Raw genomic sequence first — 22,496 nt, 5'->3', positions numbered from 1 at the left:
ACGATATTAATTACACTAAGATGAAGGAGGTGTGTTTAACCTCACAATGAGCTAGTAATAATGTGGTTCAAATTCGTCTTTGGCGATAATTGAACCTAAGACCTCTCACTTACAAGTAAAGAGGAATACCACCAGATTGTAGTACTAAGTGACAATGCAGAGATCCTCCAATGTCACAATTAGAGAGAGAGAGAGAGAGAGAGGGATTTGGTCCCAAGTCCAAGGATTGATTGAGACACATGTTTTTGGTCATGGGATTTCTGCAGAATGCAGATTTCCCAAGTCCACGGATTGTGACATGTGTAGATTAAGGCCACACCGACGTAAACTTTTTACAAATGAACACATTATTTTGGGGAAGAACAAGAAGTAAAGTAGTACTAGTTTTTGTGACAATGGCTTCTTCGTCTCTTCACCAAGCAACAGAAACCGGAAATGCACGCTCCCTACTTACTTTCCAACCCGAAACTCAAAGCTCCAGCGATAGCATAGAGCTGTTAGCATGCCCTGTATGCTGCGAACCCCTCATCCGAAAAGGCCCTCTTGAAGGTGGTGGTCGTAGTGCTGTAGTTGTGGATCTAAGCTGTGGAAGCGGTTTATTTTCCAGGAGATTTGCCAAATCCAGGGCTTTTTTTGGAGTTGTCACGCTCGAATGAAAATTGAGTCATTCATTACTTTTTCTTAATTGATTCAGTCTAATTATAACAACCAATAACCATTATTATATGAATTCAATATAAAAAACGAAATGTCAGCTGTGGAAACCTAACGCACTCTTTATCTTCCTTTATCCGCACTTAGATCCACATCATAAGATAAACTTACAGGCGAAATTTGATCCAACCCTATTACTATTAAGTAAAACTGGGGCAAAAAAAACATTTTTTTCGGTCAATAAAATTCATTTTTATACTGCTAGCATGTGACCCGCACGTGTTTGAGAGTGATGTCATATTGCCTCCGTGTCTCTCCATCCGCCAAATTTTCTTCTGTTACAACTCTCACTCCGCCAATTTCAAAAAAAAGCTGAGAATCCACATCTCCAATGGCGACGACACCCTCGTCCGCTCTCCACCAAACATTTCTATCCCGAAACTACTCTCCCCTCCATCGAAATTCTCAATTCCGCCATCCCCGTCTCCGTCTCCCCTCTCGCCATCACTCTCACCCCATTCGCGCCACCTCCACCGTCACTCTCCCACCGGTACCGCCTCATCCTCCCCTCTCTCCTCAATTTCCGCTTCCATTTTTGTCCTTCTAAATTTCGAGTTTCCGATATTGCAGGAGCGGCGGTCGAGGGCCGAGGAAATCCAAAGCTCCGGCGTTGACCTCGAGCTGCTTGCCTGCCCAGTATGCTACGAACCACTCATCCGAAAAGGGCCGCCGGGTCTCAATCTGTGAGTAACAGTACGACACAAAGCCTCGGTCTTTTTCTTGAAATTGGTGTCGTAAGTGTTTCGATTTCGTTTTGTGATTTGCAAATTTTGCAGGCGAGCAATTTACAGGTCGGGGTTCAAGTGCAGGAAATGCGACAAGTCGTATTCGAGTAAAGACGTTTACTTGGACCTTACTGTTACTGCTGGGTTGAAGGAGTACGTTGAGGTACAACCGATCCGGACCGAGGTGTTCCGGAGCCCTCTCGTTTCCTTCTTGTATGAAAGGGGTTGGCGCCAGAATTTTAACCTCAGCGGATTTCCAGGTCCCGATGAAGAGGTAAATCAGCAAATTTGGATTCTTTTTTTTGCTCGGTTTTTGGTGAATTGGGTTTGTTTTGTTGCTTAATTTTGAGTTTTGGATTGCTTAGCAAGTTTAGGTTCTTATGTGGTTTGCAGTTTAAGATGGCTCAGGACTACTTTAAATCCGCCGAAGGCGGTGTTTTGGTGGATGTGAGCTGTGGGAGCGGCTTGTTTTCGAGGAAGTTTGCGAAATCCGGGACATATTCTGCTGTTGTTGCACTTGATTTTTCGGAGAACATGCTCCGGCAGAGTTATGAATTTTTTAAGAGGGATCCTACTCTTTTAGATACGTAAGTTTGTGTTTGTTCTTCTGAGTGATCAATGTTTATGTGGTCTTTGGTAGTGAAATGAGATGTTTATCATTGCTTACGGTTCACTGGAATAAGTGCAGTAATCTTGCTCTTGTGAGGGCGGATGTTGCTAGGCTTCCGTTCCCTTCGGGTTCAGTTCATGCTGTCCATGCCGGCGCAGCATTGCATTGCTGGCCCTCTCCTTCCAATGCTGTAAGTTGCGTTTCATGTGATTCCTATGATTCTCTTCTCCCAAAAGGATTTTGTTATGTGCGTTAAAACAAAATGTGTTGGCTACCTTTACCTTTTATTGCAATCGGAGATGCTAGTAGTATGCAAAGTCAGAGGATGAACTGCATAGTCTTACACCGTTAAACACATGAAAGTGTCGTGTTACATCCTCTGAGTGGATCTAAAATCATACGGGGAACTAAGCGTTGAACCATTTGATTCTGGATTCATTGTTAATTAGGAATATGAGATGAAATGTGAAATAGTGAGTAAACCTTAGAGGTGAGTAAACCCCAGGGCCTTTTACAAGTGACCAAAAGAGGTAGGCATCTTGTGGTGCCATGGTGTGTGAGAAATAGATGGATGATATCTTTTGACCTGTCAAGTTTCTTCTGTTCTTTCCGGAAATCAATCATGTCAGACCCAAGGGTGTTGTCTTAGTGGCTCTTCAACTTGGGTTTGGACACGGATTTGAATACTAATGCCAAACCCTTAGAATTGCGTGGAGTGTTTTGGATGGGAGACTCCATGTGCTAGGAGATTAGCTGAGTGTTCTAACAGGCTACCAGCAGTACATAACTTGTCAACAAGGAAAAGAGAGAGAGCAGGTAGCGATTAACGAACCTAGCAATCTTAGTTATACTATATGCGGGTCAATTGGTAGTGATTAACGAACCTAGCAATCTTAGTTATACCATATGCGGGTCAATTGGAATCAGAATTCTAACCTTTAGGTAAAAGATTCCGGCTTTTGTGGAATTACAAGATTTCTATTAATGCACAAGCCATAGTATGTGTGCCATTGGCGCATTGCAGAGTTAGTTCATATGGAACACAGTGCAGTTTTCGATAGAAGAAAGAGAGTACACCACAGATTCTGATCTGCTTGTCTTTGTCTCCTATACTAGTTACATCTTTTCAGGTGTAATTAATGAAATTAGCTATCCGGTGGTTTGCTTGTAGCACCGTTCTCTGGTGGACCTCTATTTGTTGCATCTGAAAGTCATAAACTATTAGAATCTCATAAAATTTTCATTGTTTTACTCCGTTAAAACGTGTTTGGATGTAACAAAGCTTCTATTAATTTCAACCTCATATCTCATTTAATTTTCAGATTGCTGAAATAACTCGCATATTACGAAGTGGTGGAGTCTTTGTTGGAACTACTTTTCTGCGGTATACTCCATCTACTCCCTGGATAACCCGGCAACTCAGAGAGGTAATACTTAATCAATGATTACCAAATGTGATCAATGATAGATTTGGTTCAGACCTGTCAATTTTCTATCTGTATATACCAGTCATAGAATGTGTGTTCGAAACAACAATTGCGTAATATCCACATTTCATTTCTAGTTCTGTATAAATCTGTCACGAATGAAGTAAAAGATAGTCGTTACTGTGATCCAAATAGTTGAATTTCATCAGAGACGACTCATTAGTAGTAGTGAGCTAGGGTCTGTTTAAGGGTGGTTATAAACTTAAAACAAATATTGATTTTAAGGTGTTGGTGTGGCAGAGGGCTCTTCAGGGCTACAACCATTTAACGGAGGAGGAGATCGAGGACTTGTGTGCATCATGCGGTCTCACCAACTACACGAGCAACGTTCAACAAGCTTTCATCATGTTTTCTGCTCAGAAACCTTAAGAGTTTAAACTAGGTTTGAGCCGTTTGAACATCATTTTTCCGTACATGTATTTATCATATATCTTGTTGAAACTGTTGTATAGTGTATTTATATGTAAGTATATCTAACATATCTAAACATTTGAAAAGAAGAATACAAAAACCTGAAAAGGTGGGTAATCTGGGGAAGATGTAAAGTATCATTGTTAAGGAGAAGTATTTTATTAACTGTATAAAGAATGATAGCAGCAGTGCTTAACATTATCAATAACTCTATTAGTGGTTTCTGAATAGTAAAGACAGATTGATGGCCAGTTTAATCTGAGGGCTAGTTTGGAGGTGCTTTTAAAATGGTTAAAATCGTTTTTGGTGAAAATATTTTTAGTATCAATCCTTAGCAAAAATGCAAGTGAATTTTTGAAAAACACTAGAAATGCTTCCTGCAAGAAACACATAACTAGTGTTTTTGGCAGAAAGCAATTCAAGTGCCTTTAACACCCAAAAACATTTTCTTTAAAAGCAAAAAGGTATTATAGTAAGTAGAAGACTTGAACTCAATTTACTTGAGCTTTTGTGTTTATGACAAGATTTCAGCAATAAATTTGAATTTTTCTAAAAAAAATATGAAAATGCCATGTGTTTTGTCCAACCAACCTCACAAACTAATAAAATTCCCTTTATTTTAATTTCATCTGTCTTCACACTGATCTCGTTTCTACGTGAGAGTTGTTCTAAACAGAATCCCTACTCAAAATTTCTCCTCGAATATAACTAGTACTGCAGTACATCATGCTGTATTGTAGCCTTGGTCTTTGGACGCACAAGATCTTGACTCTTGAGGCATTAATCTTTGGGGAAAAAGGCTCCATGTGAGATATATTACTTAAAAGTAAGGGCATGAATATATAATAGGGCATGGTGAAGTGGCTGGACAAATAAATAAAGAAAACCCTTTTCAAACAAAGCAAATGGAACTAACTCAGACGACACACAGGGCAGAGAGGGGCAGGAAGATCCCCTCGTGCGGCTCATCCGCTGACCCCGCAACCCCTACTTGTTCTTCTAAATAGCCTGTTCACTTTGAATCTTTGACCTTTGACCACCATTAGAAAAGGTTTTTCTGTATATTCAGAACATAATCAGCATATGTTACTATTTTTCACTTAAATTATAAATGTGCATTTTTTTAATACTTTAAAAATGAAACATATCAACTTAATCCATCACTTATGTTATAACACGTAAAATAGTACATCACATGACAATTAATTTAGAAATATTTCTCGTTTAGGTTTTGAACGACAAAAGGAGGAATTATTGGTTGGTCAGTAAGAGTGACCAGTCCCAAGACACACTTAAGCTTTTGGACACTGCAAGTTTAAATTTGTCTAGGGTTTAAAGCCAGGCGTTTCCTTTGGATCCCTTGCACGTGACCTTCTTTGCTTACTATAATACCTTTCTGCTTTTCATGGCACGTGGGGTTGGCCATGGCCATCCTCTTCTCTCCTTTCTTTCTTTGGTTCTGCGACTGTGATGAGCTTTCTTACTTTCTTCTTTTTGTTTTGGCTGTAACTGCTAGGGTTTTGCTAGTCGTGTCGTTTCGTCAAGCATACACGTGGATGGTAATATTCAGTCATAGTAGACATCTAAGCTAAGCTGAGTGGTTGGCTATTGTCATAGGAAATTATTTTCAGAGCTCGTTCCATAATCATTTTTGTATTTAATTTTTAGTTTTATTTTTGTGCTTAATATATGAAGAAAATCTATGAGAAAAAATAGCAATGAAGCAGGGGGATGGAGCTTAAACACCAACATGGTTTTTGTTTTAGGTTAGACTTTGTGTCTTTCCTTCAAAATTTAATCTACTTATCACATCTCTATCATCCTTCCTTCACTCTTAAATATCTCGTATTTCTCTCGTGTATTTACTTTGTATCACTAACACAAAAACAAAATTTAAAAGTAAAAACGAAATAGTTATTAAACAAACTTTCATATAATTTTTAGAGATTAATCGTTAGAAAGCTTTCTCATCACATTAAGTAGTGAATGGGAGCTGTAGATAATTAGCACTTCATTTTACCATTCAGGAAGCTCCAGGCCTCCAACATACCTACAAATCCTTGCTTAAGAAGGGGGGAAAAGGAGAAAAGAAAGGACAAACCGAACTGCCTCAAAAGAATTATTTTTCTTGTTTTCTGGTTTGAGACTAGACTTCAAAATTTATAATTTAGGAAATATCTTGAGAACATGTTTATACCATTATGGTTTTGCTTATGTCCAGCTTCAAGAGAAAAGCTCTCTACAGAAAATTAATTACAGTGTTAAGCATTTACATACGCATGATTGATTGTCAACTATTAATTCATATGATAACATTATGCTGACATAGAATTTCGAAATGAGAAATGTGAAAGAGATTTTCTCAAAAGTGGAACTCCCTACCACCTTATGCTTTTGGTACAATATTTTATAATATTCGCACGAGAATAATGTTAAATTGTGAGGTGCCAAATAATTCAGGAAGAGTCACATTTTTTAAAAAGGAAAACTAATAAAAATGATTTGAAAATTTTGAGTTTTAATGATAAGGACAAAATAAAAGGTAAAGTAAATAATACCAGAATTGATTTTTTAGTATAAAAATGTGATTTTTCGGTAAAATGAACAGTACCGTGAGTCTTTCATTAAAATTCATTTTAAAAAAAAAGCCTCTCTAGTATTTCTCTTTCAAAATTAAATGGTAGGCATGAAGGGTATAAAGGGAATAATGATACAAGATTAGTACAATCGGCATTGCAAACCCCAAGGTAACTCGTGTTTGGAGCTGAGAGGGACAATGAGCAAGGTCTTCCTCAAAATTACCACACTGGGGAGCCTCTAATTAATTAGGTCATTAGTTTTTCTAACTAGTGCTTAATGAGTTGTGCTTGTCTGTCAAATGTTTGTCTGCAAAATCATAAAAGTAAAAAAATAAAAATAAACATTATTATTGAGGCAAGCTGCAGGCTAGGACTTGTGATTAGTGGAGTTGCTGATTGATTGTTGACATGTTTCATTCCCTAAAAACCGGGTTTTTTCTCGTACATGTCTTGTTTGGGACTCTGTTATTAGCAGATTAGGCATGCTGCCATACAATTGTATTGGCCAGATGCAAAGGAAATGTTCTGGGGATGATACCGACCTTGTTAGTTAGATTTTTTTATTTTATCTAACTTGTCTGCTTTCTTTTGTATATTACAATGTTGCACTATGATCTTAATCTTTTACTTTTTAGTTTAACCAAATAAAAAATATTTAAGTAGTGTCCTAAGAAGTAGATGATTACGATTCTCTTGTAATATTGTAGGATAAAAAGAGAGCCCAGAATGTTATTAGCAATCCTTTAATTCCTTTACGAATTACCTTTCCCTGTTTAATTCCTCGGAGGCTACTGTACTACTACCCTGATTTCAAACTTTTTACCACCTTAAGTCACATGAGCCATAGTTGAGGTATCAAAAGCCAATGAGTAGACAGCTGCAAGTTTTTTGACATGCTAATATTTTCACAGAATATAAAGTGTGGAAAGAGAAAATGGAAGGTAATTAGTAAAAAGGAATTTACTAGGGCCTTGGAAGAAGAAAATTAAAAGCACCTTGACGTGCACTAGACACGTTGGCACTTACGAGAGACGGATTATTGTACGTTGGAAATATACTAGTCAACACAAATACAATTAACTTTAAATTAAAAAGTTAAAACGCATAATAATCCTTTTTCCAAAAAAAAAAAAAAAAGGCATAATAATCTAGATATAATGCACAATTGATTTGAAATATGGATACAATAACATTTTAGGACGGAGCTGTATATATAGGGCCTAGGGGGCATCCGTCCCCACTCAATTTTGTGTGTGTGTGTAATGTTGCATTCCAATTCCTAAGCCCTAATTAAACTACGAATGAAAAAATGGTCTAGTGGAAAAAAAACAAGGTGTATCTGCTAGTTTACATGCTTGTGACATTAGCACTAACTTTTCTAGTTGCTACTGACACCGTTGAAAGAGCATTTTGGGCATGAAATTTCTGAAGAATCGATTGAGAAATCGAATGGAAGATCAATAGATGATGAAAACATAATTATTTTTGTAGAGAGATATTTGATGGTATTGGTAATGATGTTGTCATGCAACGCTTTTAAAACATGAAAACACGTCAAGGAATATTGTAAGATGTTGTATGATGAAAAACTTTATGGATTAATATATAAGTGTTTTGTGCAGTAAATTCTTGAGTTTTTTAATTGTACCTTGTTGTTTGACGATGCTCTCATTCTTACAAATTTCTAACTTCGTCCTTGATAACATTCTTATGTTGATGAGTCTCTCTCCAGTACAAAGACTGAGACATGGTATCTTAGATTAGTTACATGGATTGCAAATTAAATGAAACATTCAGATGATCAAACCGAAATACGATTGTAAAAATATCTAAAGCTAATCATACATAATTTCATTCTTTTTGAAGGCCTAATTACTTAGCTTTCAAGTGATGTGAGTTACAGAAATGACATCAAAAAGCATCAGGGAAGAAAAAGGTATGCGTAATTTCTGCTCTCCTGCTCTCCTCTACTTGTTTTTTATTTTATAAAAAGTGAGCAGAAAAAAGAAGAACTTATTAGCCGACTTATTGACAGCAACAAAGTGGAACGCAACGAATGGACTGATGGAACTATATTATCAGGGATGGCTGGTAAATATCTGTAATTTTATGGTTTTGTTTTTACAACAAGTGGCTAGTTTGTACTGATTTCACCAATTCTAAGAGATGAGAATCAATGAAAAAACAGGTAAGAAAATGGCTGAGCAGCTCCTTCAAGAAGGTGCCTTGGTTAGTTTAGCATTAGAGCTCTTCAGCCAAGGAGATGAGCAGCATTTGTTTATAGGGTTTTTAAAGAATGGGAGACACGGAAACCGCGCCCACGTTCCCCTCATATCTTACTTCCTTTCTCGCTCTGTCCATTAGGAAATTCTATTTTAGAAAGCACTTTTATTCAAAATTGCTTCTAATAAAAAACGCAATTGCTTTTTTGAAAAATACTTGAAAGTGCTTTCTATAAAATTACATAATCTTAAATCCTACGCACATAGCATGTGCTTTTCCCAAAAAATACTTCAAGTATTTTCTTTTTTGTCGAACATTGTCAAGAGTGTTTTTAGCGATCTAAAATGATGACTCTCAAACATCTCTCTCTCATGTTAGGTGTCTCACTATTGACAAAATGTTGTGTACCTCCCCAAGGAATAAATATTACACCCTTCCTCTCTTGTGAAGCTCAATAAATACACTTATCTCCATCCCTTGGTCTCCCTCTCTCCCCCTCTATCTCCATCTCTCTTTCCTGTTTACACCACCGCCTTGGTAACAGCTCAAAGGGGGGCTCTCTCTTTCAAGTGTTTATGTGATCATGGTTTGTCTCTGTCCACCCTCTATCTCTCTGTTGCATAGTTCTCATTGTCTTTTGAGTAACTGAGTTTAACTGTTTTGATAGGGAATTCAGAAGCCTGCATGGTTGGATGCCCTTTACACCGAGAAGTTCTTCGCCGGCTGCTCATTCCACGAAACTGCGAAAAAGAACGAAAAAAACGTCTGCTGCTTGGATTGTTGCATCAGTATATGCCCCCATTGTCTTCCCTCCCATCGATTCCACAGGCTCCTTCAAATTCGCCGTTACGTTTACCATGACGTTGTCCGATTGGAAGATCTTCAGAAGCTCATCGACTGCTCCAACGTTCAGGTTGTTGCCAAAAAAATGATCAATCTAGCTTATAATTGATTGACTTCTGCTATTGCAAATCAGTTGGTTTGACACTTGAAGTCTTTGTTTGTGGTTTTAGGCATATACCATCAATAGTGCCAAAGTAGTGTTCATCCAGAAAAGACCTCAAAATCGGCAATTCAAGGGTTCCGGAAACTACTGCACATCGTGTGATAGAAGTCTTCAAGAGCCATATATCCATTGCTCTCTCGGTTGCAAGGTAACGAAAACTACGAATATATTTGGAAATTGGCCAAAATTATCATTTTTTTGATCCATTTACAAAATAATCAGTTTTTCATTATGTTATTGATATCTAATTGCTATGTCACCGATTTTTAGTTTTGATCAGTTAATCATTGAGATTTGATTTTTGATCATTTTAGCCAATATCCCAGTATATTTTGCCTACTTTTTGGCGTTAATTTGTTCCATGCATGTAGATGAATTACTAAAATGTTTGCATCCATATTTTATGTGACAACAGAACTTATATAGCTAAATTTTACCTGGTTTATGTAAATAACTTATATATCTAGCTGAAAATTTATCTGATTCATGAAAACTGAAACTTTTAATTAATTAATGAACATGTTGATTGGAATGATTAATCAGGTGGATTACTTGCTTAAATTCAAGAAAGACCTCTCTCCTTACTTGAAAACATGCAACTCCCTTCAACTGAGTCCTGACTTCTTAGTTCCACTTTCCGACATGGGAGACGAGGAGATGACCAGCGATCAGACCAACCCTAATTCCACAATTGTGGACCTCGATGACCCGATGAGCTCATCATCATCAGAGTCGTGGGGGTCTGAGACCATGAGCATGAGCATGCACATGGCATACATGCATCATGAGGTCGTCAGAAAGAAGAGAAGCGGGCTTAATTACGCGTCAATATGTGGAAGGTCAGCTCATAAAGTTTCCCACGAGGACATGGCCACAAACATGATCAGTAGAAGAAAACGCATTCCTCATAGATCTCCGTTGTGTTAGCATAATCAACAAAAATTTTAATAAACCTCAATTACAATTTTCCGTTTAATTGACTGAATTGAACCCTTCAAATGCTTTGATTAATTAAATAATTGCATTAGCTCTCTCTTTCTTTCTCGAATGTGAAGTTTAATTTTTGTTAATTAATCACTTGGTCGGGGTGTTTTGTCTCAAGGTGATCACGTGGTTCCCAGTTCCAAGTTATTGTTTTGTACATTTTATCACTCTTTTCCATGTCATATTTTATACCAGACTAAAAAACTGCCAATTGTATACACTAATATCATATAGGTGCTTCCCTTGCCCTGAATTAATATAATTTTTTCAAATTCTTCCTTCACTTAATAATAATTAACTTTTTATTTTTTAAAACGTAAATTCATAATTATAGATCTGGGCATTGTCAAGTATAGGGTTTAGCCCAAATTATACTATTGTTTGAATGAAAAGAATGGTATGAGTATGCGCAAAAGTTTTATATGTAGTAAAGCTATCATTACTGACCGTGGTTTAAGAGAGATTTTTTAATGTGCCCAAAATACAAATATACGCTACATATTATAATACAAAACTTATATACCATATAATGTAATGTGTTCATAGCACATTAAAAAATGTCTCGTAATTCAAGTATAGACCAGTACATTTGCCGTGTTTTTGCACAACTCTATGTAATTCACAATTTTAGGGCCTCAATGAGTACCGCCCAAATGGGCTTCCTTGGACTTTGACTGTAATTATAAAACAATATTGTACCTGTGTGCATCATTTCGTGTGTGAGAGGCCACAAAGACAGAGAATTTAGTTTAATTAATTTTGACCAGTCAAACCTTCCGGGACTAGCTGTGATAACCCTAGGTTTTACGTAACAAGTATAATCAAAACTTAATTTGTACGATATCTTGTAGCACCTATTGTGGTATATCAATGGTCTGATCAATCTTTCAATTACAAAGATACAAATTCAATACTTAATAACAAAATTAGTAATCCTCCGAAGTTAGTTAAAGATTACTAATTAGTTGTACAATATCCCGTGACCTTATCCATTAAATTTAGTTTTGTGAAATTCGTTGTATTTATCGTGAAATTTTTTTTTGATACTAATGATTTAGCTTCTTTGAGTTTGTCATACAGTTTGGGTCCAGTCTTTTTTTTAGCAAGCTCCTCCTTCTTGTCGTCGGTTGCTAGTTGTAGATAGATCTGGAGTCTCGTGGCCTAATGATATTCTTATGTAATCTTTCATTTTCTTTCGAGCTTATGAACTGTTGTCAACAAAAAAATAAAAATAAAAAATTACTAATTTGTATTAGGGTTGAGAGGTACTTTTATTCATTTATAAGTAAGAAATCTCAAGTTCGACTTACACAAAGAGTGAAGACGTATAATTTTTTTGTTAAAATTGATGCCTAATTATGATTAGCTAATTACCAAGTAGAATATATATCTTCACTTTTTATAATATCGTTGTATCAAAAAATGGTTAACATTACTCTTCTTTTATATTTTTTTTTTTACTACAACAATATATTTATGAGGTTTTAATATTATTTTAATATAAATGTTTCAGGAGTAATGCAAATGTATTTTTTGGTGAATTCTTATAGCATTAAACTTCATGCATCTTCTGTAGAAAGTCTCACTTAAGCCCCATAGAGATTGAGCCTCATTTATGTGCAGCCCAAAAAGTATTAAGCAGCCACTTAGAAGTCCTAGGGTTTGGAGGTTATTCGAAGGCAATGGGTTTGCATTAATGCTGCAACTAGAACTTCTGTGATAACTTTTTCATTAAAAACAAATACAAATATTCTAGGGTTTTCGTTGAACTATAAGTAAGAAATATCAAGAATACGATTGATATGAGAGAGGTAACTTCTTCATCTATTTAATCATTGGATAACTTCACCATTCAGATTGCCATTCAGAATTTGAATGTTTAAATAGAGTTTCATATCGCCATTCAGAATATGAAGCCCTAAACATTCAAAACCCGTAGAAAAATAAAAAACTATGAAAAGATGGAAATATATAAACCGAGTGAATATGCCTGAAAAGTGAAAGCATCCTCGCAGTCTTCATCATTATTATAATCGTGTTTATGACTAGGAATTTTGATATCATTCCAAATTCTGATTACAGTATGATGATACTGTTAACCAAGCATGAGATACAGTTAAGAGAGAGAGAGAGAGAGCGCGCTCTTAGAGAGGGGAGAAAGAAGTTACAATCATCACAGAAATCTGAGACTCTTTAATTATTTATTTTTTATTAGAAAGTCAACTTTCATTAAGATAAAAACTAGTACAAGACTCAAAAAGGATTGGGTAAACAACTACAAGGAAAGTAAAGGCTCAAGCAAAATGAGAGTAGCAACCCAAGATACAACAGAATGCCCACATAAGCTCAGGCCTGAAGGCAGTAGAAAACATAAAGTAAAAAAAACCCTAATCTCCAACAGCAAAGACCACATCGCCATCGCTGTCACATCCCCAGATGAAGCCAAACTCCAGACCGAGAAAGTAGACACCATATCCAAATCACCTTCACAAACCTCTGCAAATATATATACAAACAAAGTATCATACAGGTAGAGGGTGAGGCTAAGGGTACGTAAAATACCCAACACTTGGCCTCAATGGGGTTCTGGCATATGTATGCCGGTTGGGGAAGGGGAAGTGAAGGAAGGTAATAGATTTGGTATTCTTTTCCTGATCGGAACCCGTCTATCCGAGTACATGGTAGGATGGGGATGTAGTATCACAGCTAAGAAGGAGGGAGGACAGAAAATTAAAAAATAGAAAGTAGTAAAATTAGGCAAAAGATGCTGGATAAGGGGCATGAAGCCCAAATCTAAGACAAGCTCAGGGGATAGTTGAGATCCAGCTTCGGGACAACTGAGATAAATTCAAAGAGAACCGGAAATAAAACAAAAGTAGAAGACTAGAAATAGGAGAAGAAGAGATGGATACAGGGAGGGGGTGGAGCAGAAGAAGTGAAAGGGGAGGAAAAGAAGTTAAGGCAAATTAGGGGAAAGAAAGAGAGAATTAGGAGGGAAGAAGGAGACTAGAAAGAGGAGGAGGTAGCAGGTTGCTGCCTACTCTGAGCCAAAGCAAGGGATGGCGACTGAAAGTTGAAGCTAGAGAAGAGATCGCCTGAGAAAAGGCTATGGATCTGGGTTTTTAGAAAGAGACACTAAGAGAGAGAGAGAGTTCAACCTCTGAATTGAGCACCCTGATACTCTTTAATATATCAAAAGCAACACAGTTAGGCTTTGATAATCTTTCTATGTGGCGGACTAACTAATTCCTCTCCTAATCAATTGACATATGTCTGAATCTAGACCATTGATATTCATTCCTTAACAGCTAACTCTCTACCATTGGCTTAATTTCTTATTTCCACTAGACATTTAAAAGGCGACTTCAAGCCAACAAGATTCTTTATGGGAATGTCTATCACATGCAATTTTACCTTTGTTTTAGAAAGATGTTATTTCCACAACTCGAACCCTTGATCTTTTAGTCACAAATGAGCAACATTTTCATTATGCTAAGGCTCATTTCATTTCTCCTAGAGAATTCGTGAAAATGTCTATCGCACGCAGCTTTACATTTGTTTTAGAAAGAGGAGATTGTTTCCACAACTCAAAACCATACCCATGAGGAACCTAGCCAAAACAAAACCATATATATCTGCATTCGTCCAGATATATAATTGGACAGCGATTGAGTATGCACTAGCTACTACTTAATTTGATTAGTATGTATACAATAAATGCAAGTGCAACTACATCTCAAAATTTAAAATAGTTGCATATATGAAATCTCATGCACATATACCTAGCTTTATAAGGAAAGAGTGCAGATTGAAAAAGTGTAGGAGGCTAGGAGCGATAACCAATTAACTACTATATTGCAGATGAAGAATCATCATGTGTCTGCATATTTGTATAAGATTATTAACCGCGTCCTTTTTTCTTTTGGAAAGATTTTTCAGTGTGATTGGTACACGGAATGGTACAACACGTATCATTATAGGTGGGATATGTGTGCTAAAAAATTAATAACTTAAAAAATAAAATTTCTCACCACTTTTATTGAAACACGTGGTGTACCACTTGTGTACTCATCACAATTAATTTTCTCATTCTTTTGCATTCAATCGAAAAGAATAAAGTCTTCGGTGTTGTCAGGTACTGATCAAGCTGTTCGTTTGCTTCTCAAATTCAAGGATATATATATATATATATATATATATATATATATATATATATATATGTGCGCGCGCTTACTTGGGACTTGTTTGAAGTGATTTCAAAATTATTGAAAGCGTTTTTCATAAAAATATTTTAAAAACAAATCTTTAGTAAAATTGTAAGTAATTATGTAAAAACACTTGAATTTAGTGTTTTTGGAATTCAATAACATTTTCTCTAAAAATATATTCGATATTTTATAAGCAATTCTAAATGAGACTTAAGCTTTTTTTTTGTTTTTTTTTATTTTGTTTGGGTTAAATTTGTATTTTATGTGCAAGTTATAAAACATGTTATTCTCAGAAGACCTTGATTAGGAACAGTAATGCAGATACTGTGATGCCCTTGTCTGACAACTAGCATCATTTCCTACTTATTCAAACTTTTAGTTTTTAATTACATCGCTAATCACTCATCGTCCCATATGTTTAGTGCAGGTGCATACTTCCTAATGATGGTATTCTTACCATCTAACATGCTATAAAATTTAATAAAATTGTATTCTTGCTATTCTTAATAAGATTTCAAGAAATTAATCAAACTCTACTGTTTAGGTTTTCTAGCCTCCCACATCGCCTCGTCCTCCCTCCTATCTATGATCCAACCATCGTCATCTTGCTTCTCTGGGCGGTGAAGGTGCTCCGATCCCCCCTTCACCCGTAACTGGACAACATCTATTAATGGTGCTCCACTGTCCACTCTCGCTCCTACGGAAATCAAATCCAAGTTTTGCAATTTCAATGAGATTTATCCCTTCAAGCCATCTTTGGATTTCATAGGTTTTTAATCCCACCAACATCAAATATAAATATGGAAAAGATTGGACATAATCTTCGGCTCTTCTCTTTTACTTTGGGTAATCTTTGGTTCTTCTCTTTTACTTTGGGGCTTTTCCAAAGAAGGAAGATTGGACACAAGTATATCAACCATTATTTTACCTCCGTTCGTCTCAGATTTGTTGCCATATACATTGCAACCTCTTTTCCAATTTTTCTTTTTTTTGGGCTTGCAACGGCAGAATCCGTTTTGAGAGTCCGATATATTGTGAAGCTTTTGCTTGGACCTTCATCTGACTTATATACTTTGATCTTCAATAACAGATCAGGTGGAGGGATGGGGGCTAGAGACGGGGAAGGTGAAAGGAGTAATATTGTTACGTTTAAGCAGAAATTAAAAATAATAATAAGAGAGTGAAATTACACCTAGACTTGACAACTAGGCTACCAAATAAATGTGGTATATTCTTTTTTTAGAATAAAATGTGGTATATTTAGATGGTAAGCGTAGCGCCACTCCCAATTTAATACTTAATTTATAAATTCTTACATTGTTAGTGTAATTCTACTTTCAACCTAAATAAAAATGTTTTATCAATTAAATCGTTTTACTGAAACCTAATTTATAAATTCGCCTAGCTTTAGGTTGTAATTCCCTTTAATTTTCAATAAATTCGCGACCGTTTCATAATGTTATATTTTTTTTTTTTTAAGAAACAATACTTTCAGCTGAAAAATAATAGTACATTAATCTCTCGCACAGTCTATATATGGTGTATTTCTCATCCCATAAAATTTGTGTGGGTGCAGTTAGTTATGTGTGTAAACCGCGTCATATAAATAGCTCCCTCTGCATAAAATGCACGCGGATCCTCGTCTCTCCCCCGCCCCCGAGCTCTACCTCAAAAACCACAGGAGGTCGAGGAAATCATCATCCAACGTCGTTCGGGGGCTCACATTAACGACAACAATAACAACAACAACAACAACAACAACAACAAAATCATACAAAAACCCAAAAACCGGAAACATAATGTCATGCCTCAGATCAAACACATGGACAATATCCGTCCTTTTTCTTTCCATTTTCCTCTTCGTTCCTTTAATTTCCGGTACTCCTGACCTTTTCGACATCATACGAGCAACAGGTACTCATGCATGACCTTTGACATTCATTCCCACATTCTTTTTCGTAGAAAATGGTTGTGATTTCTTGCAAAAAATGGTAGTGATTTCGTATTCTTTAATGTTGAATATGCTTTTGAGTTTAATTTGGTTTGGTTTGCAGCTGTACAGGTAGGCCGCGAGGAAGGGCACGTAGGGTTTCATGGGATGGTGGGATGGGACACAGCAGCAAGGAGGTTTCTTGAAGAAAAAGGTGGAGAAAACAGGACTGTCATGTTATTGGCTGAGCAGAGGACGCGGCGGAGAGATCCTCTCGACAAGTTTAAAAAATACAGTGGTGGCTGGGATCTAAAAAATAAGCATTATTGGGCTGTGAGTTCTTGCTTTTGAAAAATTCCTCCCCCCTCCCTTCTCCCTTTTCTCTTTTTGTTATTTGGGTTAATTTCTATCAATTTATGAATAAAAATCATGTTATAAGGGTTGTTTTGCTATTTTAATGAATTTCTGGAATTGTTTCGCTCTCTTGCTTATCTCATGTTGCGGTTGTTTCAAAATTATTTGTGGTATCTTATTTGTCTTTCAATAGATTTTGGTATTTATAACTTGTTGAGGTTGCTTTTGAAATTGTTAAAAGTGTCTGATGCCAATCAAAAACCGTTTCTGATATGTTTAACAACAAGATTTTAAATGCTAAAAAAATGCTTTTATGCTTTTTTAGGAATCACTTCAGTTTCTAATAAAATGTGCAACGTGTTTCTAATAAAAAAACTTCTAACAGAAACGCTTACGAGCAAACATACTTCTTAAATAAGCAACCCCAAACTAACTCTAAATGTGGGTTGGGATAAGTATGCAATTTTTTTTTTATTTGGTTAATGATACTATATATATATATATATATATATGTATGTATTATGTATAGCGAGACAGCTCTGTCAAGAATGTTCAGAATTGATTACTTCTGTCAATTTTTGCATGATATAATGTGGTTCCTATTCTTTCTTTCTCAACTCCTAATCTTCATTCTTTTCATATTGTTGTTTAATTTTAAACGTATGGATCATTGGCTACATCAATGAATACTTTTTGACATTGACTATTGTTTGTTTTATGACGCAGTCTGTTGGTTTCACAGCGGCACCCTTCTTTGTCACTGCCGTTGTGTGGTTCGTGGTGTTCGGGATAAGCCTGTTGCTCATCTGCTTCTGCTACTGCTGCTGTCGGAAAGAGCAGTACGGCTATTCTAGAGTAGCATATGCTCTCTCGCTCACCATCCTCATTTTCTTCACACTCATGGCAATTATTGGATGTGTTTTGCTCTACACTGGCCAGGACAGGTTCCACAGCAGCACGTGCAACACGCTTGGATACGTCGTGGCACAGGCAGATAGGACTGCCGAAAACCTCAGGAATGTGTCAGAATATCTCAGTGCATCTAAGACGATTGGTATCAATGCCATTGTTCTTCCGGCAGACATTCAGCAGAGTATTGATGGTGTTATGGGATCCATAAAAAATGCTGCGACTATACTCTCTGATACAACTGAAAAGAGTTCAAAACGTATACAAGATGGCTTGGATATCATGTAACTATATAGCTATACTGCAACTTATTCCAAGTTTTGCTCACAATGCTTAATAATTTGGATAACATTAATTTTTCTGTTGCTATGTTTTGCAGGAGACTGGCTCTCATTGTTCTTGCTGCTGTTATGCTTTGTTTGGTCTTTGTTGGATTTTGTAAGTCCTTTTTTTTTTCTTTCGTTTTGAGGTAGAAATTTCAAAAATTTGACTTTTAGAATTATCCCTTATTAATCTCTCTGTTCCTCTTTTGGACTAAAATTGTTGCAGTGGTTTCCATTTTTGGGATGGAATGTCTTGTATACTTGTAAGTGACATACCTAGAACTGTTTCATGTTCATTTTTAAGATCTCCAAATTTTGGAAGAATTTCTGTCTTTGTCCTCTAACAAACACTTGCGCCTTTGATGCAGTTTGGTGATTCTTGGGTGGATTCTTGTCACGGGAACATTCATTTTGTGTGGTGTATTTCTCCTCGTCCATAAGTAAGTGTTGTTTGATGAAAACATTATCAATGGTCACTGCCATTAGTGGCACCGAATAAGGTGGCTTAAAGCAGTACCAGTGCCTATAGTCAACAGACGATTATCAGGCTACAAGATTACTTAATCTTGCTAAAATAAATCTTGTTCTTCTGGTTTTTTGACTTGATTTCCTATGTGCATATTTGTTAGTGTGTTTGCAGATGCATGTGTTTCAATGGATGAGTGGGTGCAGAAGCAACCCACAGCTCATACCGCCTTAGATGAAATACTGCCATGTGTGAACAAAGACACAGCCAAAATGGCCTTAGCGAGGACTAGGGATGCAAGCTACTATGCTGTTGTTGTGCTGAACCGTGTCGTCACCGATGTTGCAAATTCTAATTCCCAGGCTAATGGTCCCTTTTACTTCAACCAGACCGGCCTACCATTGCCGCTTCTTTGCAACCCCTTTGATGAAAATCGCAACGAGCGAAAGTGTGTCGATGGTGAAATTCAAATGCAAGATGTTCAAGAGGTACAAATAAAAAATAAATGGAAGAAACCTAATAGCATCCATATCTAAGATAAAGCGTAAATAGATTTCTTTGCTTGTGTCACAAGTTATTCAAAAGTTTCGAATGCAAGACCTGCTAGCTGCAAAGAGAGTTCTAATACCATGATATACAATCGCTAGACACAATAAGTATAAGCGTTAATAGCTTTTCCGAGTGTCTAAATCTGACCTACCTTATATTTTTGCCTCAAACAGGTGTGGAAGAAGTATGTGTGTCAATCTTCGCCAGCGAATGTTTGTATAACTCCTGGCCGGTTAACTCCAAACTATTACAACCAATTGTCCGCCTTCGTCAATGTGATCTACGCTCTCTATCGTTACAGTCCCTTCTTCGTTGAGCTTATAGACTGCACATTTGTTAGGGATGCATTCTCGGACATAAGTAGAGATCATTGCCCCGGTTTGCGGATACATAGTGCCTGGATGTACATTGGCTTGTTTTTGGTATCTGCAGCTGTAATGTTTTCCTTGATCTTCTGGGTAATCTATGCCCGGGAACGAAGACACCGTGTCTATACCAAAAAGGTTTTGTCTTCTAGGGTTTGGCTAGAACAACCTGCAGAGTTGGCACTCTCTCAGACTCATTCCAGATCCTCCTCCAGGAGAACTCCCAAGCATTCCGGACTCCAGGACAGGGCCGCGTAACATTTGCATATACAAGCAAACAAGCAAGCTTCTGATATCAGTACAGAATCAATGGTTGTATTGAGTGCCATGTGGGATTAGATAGGGAGTTAGTTATGATAAGGTTGTTGAGAAGTTTGCTTAGTCACTAAGCAATTGGATAAGAAGATATATATCTCTGATGTAATCAACACATTGTACGATTCCATTCATTGAATATACAGATCTCTTTCTTGTTTTTCAAGCGCTCTCTCTCTCTCTCTCTCTCTCTTACTGTATCTCTCAAGCTACAAACTGCAACAATTTCTGCTTCTGCATTTCCGTTTCCTTTTCTACTTCCTTGGATGTACATTTGAGTGATTTATCATATTGATAGCGGGCGAACCTTGGCGCAACTTAGCGCTACTCCTTTGTGAGTAAACGATCACGGGTTCAAGTAACCTCTTTGCAAAGCAATGCCTTCTATTGCTAAAATCTCCATCAGTCAAATATTACAAATAAAAAACAAAAAGAAAAATATGCATAAATTAAACCGGTTACAAAACTAATATAAAATAGAACGGGATAGACAATAAACAATAAACGGAGATAAATTTTGATTTTTATACAACTTATTGTCAGTTTTGTGTTCCCAGTTCTGTTTTTGTACGTTGTAATCAATTTTATTTATGCATACTTCCATGAACAAAAAATACGCAATGCGGGATTGACCAAGCTTAATCATCCAATCAATTACTTATACCTTATATATTATCCAACATTTGCAGTGTAGGTTGAATATATGAACGACTTCTAGTGCAACGGTTGAGTATGGTCAAAGAAAAAAATTACAGATAATGCTGATAGCTAAGTTTTATTATCAATCAACGTCATTGAAGTTGTTTGAGTGAAAAGATAAGAAAATGGAGTTCATTGGCCACAAGCCACAACTTGTTCCAAGATAATTTTTTTATTATTGCTGCCTATATATATCTTATTTTGTAATCCTGTCTCAAACAATATAATTTTTTATTTATTGGACTAATGATATATCCTTAATTTAATTGAAACCCAGCATTCGTTATCTTGATGATTCTTAAGAGAGTCTCATGTTTGTCTTATCCAATTTACAGCAACTAGCTAGCCTATTGGAGAATTTTAATTTGGCAGCATAGTTGAACAATCGTCCAATACGTGGTCGTAGGGCAAAATCCTAGTATTTTCTGGTAGTGATATCATATCTTATTAATGTGAGCTAAAAAAAATAAACTTAGAGGTCGTATCTTTTTATCAAAGTGAACATAAGAGTGTTAAGAGATACATCATGTCCGTACTATTTGTGTATATATTTAGTAAGAGAATATTATTTATTGGTTCGAAATCCAGCACGATTTTTCCCACTAACCAATAACGTTACCGCCATTGAACAAACTAATTATATAATCCTCATGTAAATGGCGACGAATCCAGCAAAGCATTGAGCTAATAACCAGAAGTATTCTTCAAAAAACACCGTTCAGTTCAAAATTCTGGGAACAACCGCTAAACGATTCTGATTAGGAATACCATAAGGAAACCAATTAGCTTACCCTAACAGATTTCTTGACTTGTAAACAACAAATTAACTAATTAGGTTATCATGCATGCGCGTTTAGGAAGCTCCATAAAAGACCCTAAATCTAAAACCTGTCATTAGGTTTGATAATTTTTCTGAATCACAAAAAAAGATAGTCAGACGTGGTTGAACTATTCCGCCATGGCCTCAACAAAAGCAACGTCCAATCCAAAATCACACACCTCAATCCGTACATGTTCATGTTCACCGAGCACACATCCGGGATCTTTCCGGTGCAGTTTGCACAAAAATTCTCATAAACGGGTCATAATTAGTGATGATCCTGCAATTGTCGAAAAGCCAAATGCCATAAAAGGATGCCTCCTCCGTCAAATGAAGCCCTCAGAACATGATCCTCGGAGAAGAAGAAAGTTCCAGGCGAGGCCAAGCAGGTTCTACCTAGCTAATGAACAACAACAGAAATGAGGTTGCAGTTTCTTGATGATCTCCGGTCGTAGTTTCTGGATTTTTTTCGGTTCTTATTCTGGGGCCCTTTACGTAGGTTGGATTTGATATTTGATAGAAATTTGAAACTTGCTTCTTCTTCTGTTCTTCTTTTCATATTTTTTGTAATTGTTTCTTTCATACGTTTCCTTTTAAAGGGCAACCCCAAGGTTCCCCGTTTTGCAGGGTTGGAGGATGAACATAGTCTTTCCTTACTTTGCAAATAGGCTATTTCCACAATTTGAAACATGATGCTAGATCTCCCTCGAAGAACATGTATGAAAATAAGGTCACATTTGTCAATAAGTCTTTTCAGATTTAACAAGAAACCATGTCGAGACAGCTAAAAGAACACTCAATAATTTAAAGGTCAAAACA

At 36.5% G+C, this 22,496-nt stretch overlaps 3 protein-coding genes across 4 annotated transcripts; all 3 read left to right on the top strand.

Moving 5' to 3' along the window:
* Positions 1–983: 983 nt before the first annotated feature.
* Positions 984–4,155, top strand: LOC103953843 (uncharacterized methyltransferase At2g41040, chloroplastic). 2 transcript variants are annotated; one of them, XM_009365637.3, is made up of 7 exons: positions 984–1,204; positions 1,285–1,397; positions 1,491–1,713; positions 1,833–2,026; positions 2,128–2,239; positions 3,372–3,476; positions 3,777–4,155. In XM_009365637.3, the coding sequence occupies exons 1-7, from the start codon at positions 1,046–1,048 to the stop codon at positions 3,903–3,905; spliced, it is 1,035 nt and encodes a 344-aa protein (XP_009363912.2). In that variant the 5' UTR covers positions 984–1,045; the 3' UTR covers positions 3,906–4,155. The 2 variants fall into 2 exon arrangements, with proteins under 2 accessions (XP_009363912.2, XP_048423098.1); XM_048567141.1 differs by having other exon boundaries at positions 3,762–4,155.
* A 5,096-nt stretch (positions 4,156–9,251) lies between these two features.
* Positions 9,252–10,776, top strand: LOC103953844 (protein RGF1 INDUCIBLE TRANSCRIPTION FACTOR 1). Its single transcript, XM_048566970.1, has 4 exons — positions 9,252–9,335; positions 9,417–9,662; positions 9,763–9,903; positions 10,299–10,776. The coding sequence occupies exons 1-4, from the start codon at positions 9,333–9,335 to the stop codon at positions 10,680–10,682; spliced, it is 774 nt and encodes a 257-aa protein (XP_048422927.1). The 5' UTR covers positions 9,252–9,332; the 3' UTR covers positions 10,683–10,776.
* Positions 10,777–16,575: 5,799 nt separating this feature from the next.
* On the top strand, positions 16,576–20,318 carry LOC103953962. The gene is made up of 8 exons (XM_009365769.3): positions 16,576–16,861; positions 17,002–17,210; positions 17,958–18,424; positions 18,520–18,578; positions 18,690–18,726; positions 18,832–18,903; positions 19,093–19,417; positions 19,652–20,318. The coding sequence occupies exons 1-8, from the start codon at positions 16,747–16,749 to the stop codon at positions 20,099–20,101; spliced, it is 1,734 nt and encodes a 577-aa protein (XP_009364044.2). The 5' UTR covers positions 16,576–16,746; the 3' UTR covers positions 20,102–20,318.
* The last annotated feature ends 2,178 nt before the right edge of the window (positions 20,319–22,496 follow it).

The sequence above is a fragment of a genome, unplaced genomic scaffold (assembly GCF_019419815.1).
Source record: "Pyrus x bretschneideri cultivar Hongxiangsu unplaced genomic scaffold, Pyrus_bretschneideri_v1 Contig44, whole genome shotgun sequence".
NCBI lineage: Eukaryota > Viridiplantae > Streptophyta > Magnoliopsida > Rosales > Rosaceae > Pyrus > Pyrus x bretschneideri.
The sequence above is the reverse complement of the archived record's forward strand: the minus strand, read 5'-3'. Positions and strand labels throughout refer to the sequence as shown.